This window comes from Capsicum annuum, chromosome 1 (assembly GCF_002878395.1).
Source record: "Capsicum annuum cultivar UCD-10X-F1 chromosome 1, UCD10Xv1.1, whole genome shotgun sequence".
Taxonomy (NCBI): Eukaryota; Viridiplantae; Streptophyta; class Magnoliopsida; order Solanales; family Solanaceae; genus Capsicum; species Capsicum annuum.
In genome coordinates, this window is record NC_061111.1 from 13229966 (window position 1) to 13237929 (window position 7964).

The 7964-nt window shown below is 30.6% G+C and overlaps 1 protein-coding gene across 1 annotated transcript; it reads left to right on the plus strand.

The window, feature by feature from the left end:
* Positions 1–3901: 3901 nt before the first annotated feature.
* LOC107853205 lies at positions 3902–7583 on the plus strand. Its single transcript, XM_016698210.2, has 2 exons — positions 3902–4022; positions 6719–7583. Exon 2 carries the CDS (start codon positions 6829–6831, stop codon positions 7381–7383), a length of 555 nt encoding a protein of 184 aa, XP_016553696.1. The 5' UTR covers positions 3902–4022; positions 6719–6828; the 3' UTR covers positions 7384–7583.
* The last annotated feature ends 381 nt before the right edge of the window (positions 7584–7964 follow it).

The window sequence follows — 7964 nt, forward strand, 5'->3', positions numbered from 1 at the left end:
AAAGGATCATACTAAAAAATATTAAATTAAGGCAGTATATTATGACTAACCTAGCTTTTGATGTTATTGTCTATGAACAATGTATATAAAGAGTTGATTTTTTGATACATAGACAGTTTTTAAGTTAATTTATTTTTCTTAGTACAAGGTTACTCAATAATCATTAGTAGAAATAGTATTTTAAATACACAGGTTGAAACGGGTATGTAGTGCGACCTGAAACGACTTAGAACAAAAAACTGTTTAAACATGTCATATCTTTTCTTGCTATATCATATATTTTGCAATAAAAGTTTGATTTCTAGAAGGATATGCAAATAGTACCTGTTACTTTTAATGTCTTTAGTAAACTTATTGGGGGATTTGAGATGTAGGTGATGAAAAAGTTTGAAAATGAGGTGTAGGTGACACAAGTCTTAATAATTGAGTGTAGGTGACAATTACGTTATTATAGATTAAGAAAGTTGAGTAAGTTTGAGAATAGCTTGCAAGTTTTTAAATTTACACTTTGATCCAAATGTTTACCTAATATAATGGGAAGCAGAGGAAAAAAAGGTGCGTTTCTCTCTTTTCTCATCCATTGTTGTTTTCTCTCTCTTAGTGATTTTTATTGTTCATTATTCCTGCTGCTTTATTCATCATCTTCTGCTTCATTATCATCATCTTTTACTTTATTATCATTTTCATCTTCTTCTTGTTGACCATTGTTGTTGTTGTTGCTACTGCTAGTACTGCTATTTGACCAATTTCTTAGGTCAAGTTTTGTTTCGCACATCATTTTTCACTTTGGCATTACTTTATAGGAGACTTTGGTAAGTCAAATTATGATTTTTAGTTGAATTTATCTTCTGGGTAGTTACTATTATGTTGTTTTTTCAACAATAGATAGCACGCGAGCATGAATGCAGCATAAGAGCCATCTGTTTAAATAAATCAATCATCTGTTGCAACAGATGAGACATCTGTTTCAACGGAAGACTCATATGTTGAATTCATGTTTATGGTTCTATATTGTTGTAACATGAATCGAACAGATGAGTCATCTGTTGCACCATATGACCTATCTGGTGCAACAGATTAGTTATCTGATGCAACATGATAAATATCTGTTGCAACAAATTATAAACTTGTTGCAATAAAATTTGAAATCAATTCCAACAGATGTGTCATCTGTTGCAACAAGCTAAATATTTGTTGAAATAGATGTGTTACTTTAATGCATTTTAAGTAATTGTTGGTCACGAAAGCAAATGTTTATTTGACACTCTGAAACGTTACCTCTTGATACTGTTGATGTCATGGCTCTGTTTGTTTTGTTTGCATTAAGATATTGAGTATTTCTTTCACGAGACTAATCAAGATGAGAGAACAAGGTCTGGTAAATAAGAATATAGATGTAACTAAATTAAAAGTAGTTATTGATAAAAGGATGAAATTTTCTGGTTAAAAAATTGTGAATGTTGGTCGAGCCGTAGAGCTAGAGGAAACATAAAGTTATTGTCTCACGTAGTCTATTTCTTTAGATAGTATAACTATCTATCATATTTTGTGAATAGTAAAGTAAGTAATGAAATAGTACAAAACAGTCTAGCCACTAATTAAACTCCAAATCAATTCAAGCTCAATTCTCTTGATCTCTTAGTCTATTTCAATCACTTTTATATCCAATACTTGTATCACTCTCAAATCTTTATGTCGTTGTTGTAAAAACAACACAAAAAATAACGTAAGTCATAATAATTGACAATTCAAAACACTTAGAAAAAGATCTAAAAATATTAGACAAAATTAGTAGCTTTATTCCTCTATTGTGCAGCCGAATAAAGGTTGGTCAATGTTTGATTGTCTTTTGCAGTCATGGTAAAAACAAAAAAGGTATCGTTGCAAAGCTTGAAAAAATAAAATTTGGGAAGGATCCTTTCTTCAAAAAGATAATGTATACTATCTTCTAGATTTTTTGGCCCTTATTTGCTTTCATTCTTCTGGATTTTCCAGATGTCATTTACTTGGTTGGGACAAACCACCTTCGGTACTAAAACTAGGCAGACACTAGTAAGTCTCATTTTTTATTATTGTATTATTATTACTATCAACATTATTATTTTATGTTGTGTCTGATTACTTATTTTTCAAGGCGGGCAATTGTCTCCATCGCAACAATCGCAGCAGCTATATCTATTAAAAGAAAAAATTCTGTGATTGACCCTTCAAAGCAACATTTAACTGAGTGAATACTGAAGCATTTTGTTGAGGCTTGCAGAAGAAGCTACACATCCTTTCATTGTAGAAAGAGGCAGATGCTAATGCACACCAGATATGGTATGTATAATTATTTATATTATTTGATCACTGAAAACAAATATTTAATGGTGTTTCTTTTATGTATAGTTGCTGGTTTTACGTAGCGTATTACTGAGTGAGTGAAGGTGGTAGCAAAGTTTGAGATTTTCTACTGTGCAAGTATTTTTTTCGTTCTCAAACAAGGGTTTATTGAAAATATATTTTTATTTATCTACGTGAATTTTGACTTTTTTTTTAAAGAATTTAGCAAAAATACGCAGTAAATATTATTAAATGAGTATGGGATGCATTTGCCGAAGGCCTATCGAAAATACACTGGGTATGTTGTTGTTGTTTTTGTAGTTGTGGATCTGTCGAAAATACACAGGGTATGTTGTTGTAGTTGTAGTTATGGAGGGTAGGTTTTGAGTTTGAGTCATGAATATGGAGAAAATCTTGTTTGAAGCATCACCCCAAAAATGGGATTTGCAGTGCGCATTACATATACATTTAGTGTAGTAGTATTATAGTTCACATAGTAATATTATTATTTATAATAGTAAGGCTCGTTCAAGTTAATAATAGTTAACCAGGCGTTTTCAATACATTATCTTGGATGTTATTATAAATATATTATTTATTATTATAAAATTTGAGTAATTTAATTCGAAGTTTTGAAATATTTCTATTGAATAATGATAGTTCTTTAATATATTCAATATTGTAAAAAAGAAAATAAAATTATAAAATTAATAGTTAAAATATTTTGAGGCTTGAGATTTTAGGGGCCTAAATCAAAAGTTTTACTAGTTTCACTCTTGAGCCACCATTTTTGGTGTCATGATTGACAGAATTATCGGATATCTATATCACGTAGTTTTAGTCAAAGATGATTTTCATGACTATATCCAAATGTTTGGATTTTCAGAGGCTACGCCACCTGTAAAGATCGAAAATTATGTATTTTTATTATAATTTTTATCGTTTTATTTTCATAAACATGCTTAATTATGTGTCAAAAAAAAAAGGATAGTTTGGTGCACTAGACCTCATGCTATGCAGTCTTACCTTATATTTTCGATGGAAGTTGCTTCCAACGACTTAAATCCATGATATTCTAGTTAAATCTTCTATATTCCATCCATTTTTGTTAGTTTGTCCGATTTTGACTTAATACGAAATTGATGATAAAAAACTTTTGAATCTTGTGTTTTTAAACTAAAAATATATAGATTATTATTATATATCCAGATGTTCTTTAATTTTATGATCTTAAATATATCGTGTGGAAAGTTGAAATCTCAAAAATCACAAGGTTTGTCTGAAAATTAGGCTCAAAGGGGGTTGATAACTTGCTATTTTAGGGGCCGTTTGGTGTGCGGTATTAAAGTAAATAATCTCGGGATAAAAATTTTAATCACTCGTTTGTTGTCAATATTTGGGTAACTTATCCCGGGACTAATAATTAGTCCGAAAATAAGTTATCCATAGATATGGTGGGATTATTATCCCAACTTAATTTATCCTTGATATAAAATATAAAATGACAAAAATACCCTCAAATCTTATAATTTTCATTTCACACACATATATATATATATGTGTGTGTGTGTGTGTGTTTGCAGTCCATGTGGTTGTGCGGCTTCTTGCAGAGTTGCTGTTGCTGCTTCTCTTCATGGATGAACTATACATGGAGAATACTTGAAGATAATCTTGCCATTAGTCTTTCTATCACTCACAAGGTTAAATTTTATTTCGAAACTCATTTCTTTCTTTTTTCTTTTTCATCATTTATAAGTTTTCTATCAAATAGCAAAAGTTGGAAATCTTTTGTGAATGTTATGCTTTAGGATGTTTGATAAATTTTACTTAGCATATAATTGGGGAAAATGATAGTTGTTTAAGAATCAATATGTATGCTTGAAATATGTGCGATTGAGATGAAATTTGTGAAATAGTACCAACTATATATGAAAGAGCAATATGTGAAAATCACAATTGTGGATTTAATTTGTTATTAATTGGCCCTTTTCTCTCGTTTTGATAATGAAATATTAGTTTTAGCCTTTTTCTAATATGTTTTAGAAAAACTTATTCTCTTTACCCGCTTGAAATTATAAAATTGTGCTAGTTGATTCTTTCTAATTGAAAAATTGATTTTATTTTTGTATTAACTCTTTTCATTTTTATTATGGAAAAATTAGGTTTTCTTATGGATCATCAACTACAATCCGATATTGAATACTTTATCATCCTTGAGGAGATATTGTTTCAATAATTTTTTGTTATGTGTATTTTTCTTTATATGGCTATTTACAGTCATTTTATAAGAAGAAATAAGCGTATGATTAGGTACCATATGAGTAATTGAGTTCCTAATATTATATCTCATTTAAATTGTCTCATAGAAGACAACGATACAACATGTATCGATAAGTTAAGAATGGATAGAAATTTCTTTCACACTTTAGTTCTCTTAACTAAGGAAGTTGGAGGTTTGACTGATAGCAAATATATGTCAAGTAGTGAAAAGTTAGCAATGTTTCTAAATATTTTGGCTCATCATGAGAAGAATAGATCTATTAAGATTGATTATGTTAGATTGGGTTGGAGCGTAAGTCAAGCTTTCAATGAATGTTTGAGAGCTATTCTCAGACTAGCTCCATTATTACTAGTTAATCCCAAGCCAGTGCTTGAAGATGAGAGTGACGATCGATGGAAATGGTTTAAGACATACGCACTTTCAATTGAGTATCTATTAATTCAAGTAAAGTAAAAAACTATAATTTTACAAAGATATTTTAATAATTTGAGATAATACTATAATTGATTTTATAGGGATATTTAGGTGCATTGGATGGTATTTACATTCAAATTAGAGTTTCATCTAAGGACAAACCAAGATACAGGACAAGAAAGGGAGAAATAGAAACTTATGTACTGGAAGTTTGTGATAGAAATCTCAATTTTACTTATGTATTACCTGGTTGGGAAGGATCAGCTGCCGATGGTCGTGTATTACGAAATGCTATAACGCGAACAAATTATTTGAAAATTCCTGAGGGTAATATAATTCACATGCTCACATTAAAATTATATTACATCAATAATGTTACATAAAAGTAACTAACTTTTTATTTATATTTTAGGTAATTATTATTTGTGTGATGGAGGATATACAAAAGGAAATGATTTTCTTTCACCTTACAGAAGGTATAGATATTGGTTAAGGGATTGGCAAGGTGACAACCCACCACCTCAATGTTGAGAAGAGCTTTTCAATATGAAACATGCTAGGGCTCGTAATGTTATTGAAAGGACATTTGGTCTCTTGAAAGGACGTTGGAAAATTCTTAGAAGTGTTTCGTGATATTCAGTTAATATTCATAATAGGATCATTAGTGCTTGTTATTTGATACACAATTTTATTCGTAGAGAGATGAAAGTGGATCCCTTAGACATTGATATGGAAGAACAAGTAGAATATCAATAAGATAACATTGATGTTGTTGAATCATCAGACGAATGAACTACATGGAGGGATGACTTGGCTCAATCAATGTGGAATGCAAACTTAAATAATTGATATTTTCAAATATTTCGTACTTGTAATATGTTTTATAGTGTTTTGGATATTTTCCTCTTTAGTTTTTGATATTACAGTAAGGTGTATCACTTTTAGCTGTTTGTGATATAAATTTTGTTAAAGCTACTGCTTAATTTTTATTTTTTTTTGTGATGTGTTAGTACTTTATGTTTTTAGTTTTTTCATTTGTAAAATGTGTGAATATTTATTATTGTGATGCTAAGTAATATTTTAAAGATACTTATGATCCTTATGATGGTAACTAATATTAATGATGATTAGTTTCATAAGATTGTATAAAAAAAGATGGATAGCGAAAAATCTTTAACAAGTTCACCAAAAAAATCAAAAAGATCAAGAAGATCAACACCTCAACTCGAAGGATATGGACTCCAGAAGAATAAAGTTCTCTTATAGATGATTTAAAAGAGTTATGTGTTAATGGTTGGAGAGTCGATAATGAAACCTTTAGGCCAGGATACCTGACGGAGTTGGAGTACTATTTACGTGAACGTCATCCTGATAGTGGATTGAAAGGTGAACCACATATCAATTCTAAATTAAAAGAGTGGAAGAGAAGTCATGCACACATAGGTTTACTAAAGGGTCGAAGTGGTTTGGGATTTCAATATAGTGACAGAACCATAATTGTTGATGATCCAATAGAATGGGAAAAGTTTTTAAAGGTAACTAATATTTTGATCTACTACTTCATATAAATATTTCTCTCCGATCCGTTCTTTTCATAATTTATGATTGATACATATATCGTTTTCATCTTTCTTTACTTGTTTGTCTAGGATGAATCGAAAGCAAGAAATATGAATACTAAGAAATGGACATTGTTTGCAGATTGGGAGGAAATATTTGGCAAAGATAGGATAACGGGAGAGAATGCAGAAGGGCCACTAGATGTTGTTGAGGATATCTTGAAGAATCAAACATCAGGACTTTCTATTGATATGACTTTGGAATTTCCTATTAATGTTGATGAAGTTGAAGATAAAGCTGAAGGTAGTCATGGACCAAATATAGCTATCGGAGAATTTGAAAATGCTTATACAGAACCTAGTTTTACAGGGGCATCTAAAAATGAATATGCTAGAGGCTCTCCTCATGAACGTACTGAAAGATCTGAAAAGCAAGCCGAATATGCTAAAAAATCCTCTTCTAGTGTCAATGAAAAAGAGAAAAGCAAGAAAAAGAAAAGAGTTGTGGAGGATGTTAATGAGACATTTCTCAAGAGTATGACGGAAGTTCTAAAAGGTTTTACTGAAAGCCAAGACAAAAGAATTGGTGCCTTAATTGACAAGATTAAAATTCGTGACCACTATGATATACGTGATCAAGTTTATGCCATCATTGAATACCCTACATTCGATTTGTACACCATAGAGAAACGTATCAAAGCCAAAATGTTTATCTGTGGAGATGTGAAAAAAATGAAAATCTTTTTACGTATGGGTGAGCTTGAGCGTCAGACAATGATATTTATGATTGTCAATGATAAACTTTAAAGTATGATAAGCATGTGTATATAAGTAGTGGCACTAGTGTGTTAGTTTTTGCTCACTATCAATCTCAAAGTTTGATTGGAGTGCCACTTTTTGATCTTCAAGTCATGTTCATACTCTTTTATCTATAATTGATGTAGGGCATGAGGATGATGTAATTTTGAATAAATAATGTCTATTAAATAGATCAGTTCTCGTGTAAATGTTAATTTGTTGCTGGTTATCAGTTTCTGTGCAGATTTTAGTGTTGTTTCGCTACAACTTTGGTTTCATTTTGTTGCTAGGTTAGACCAGTTACTGGTTTTGCTATAGTTCTTTTCTTTGCAGCTTTTGCAATACATAAGATTAACTATCATTGACTCATTGTTATGGGACCAGAGAAACTGCTTGCCCTGTTACCCATTTCCCTGAATACGAAGGATTACTCTTTGTCAAACAGTTGGTTGTTTCATGTTTTAAATAAATATATATTTAGATGAACCGACTATGTGGAAAAATACTGGGTTTGTTGTTGTTGTTGTATGTATGTGGATCATAACTTGGGTTCTTCATGATGCATGTGGTGCCATTTAAATAGAGAAGTA

Bases quoted from the DNA above. Each gene is read 5' to 3' on its own strand.
- LOC107853205 (XM_016698210.2), top strand. From the start codon at position 6,829: ATGACTTTGGAATTTCCTATTAATGTTGATGAAGTTGAAGATAAAGCT.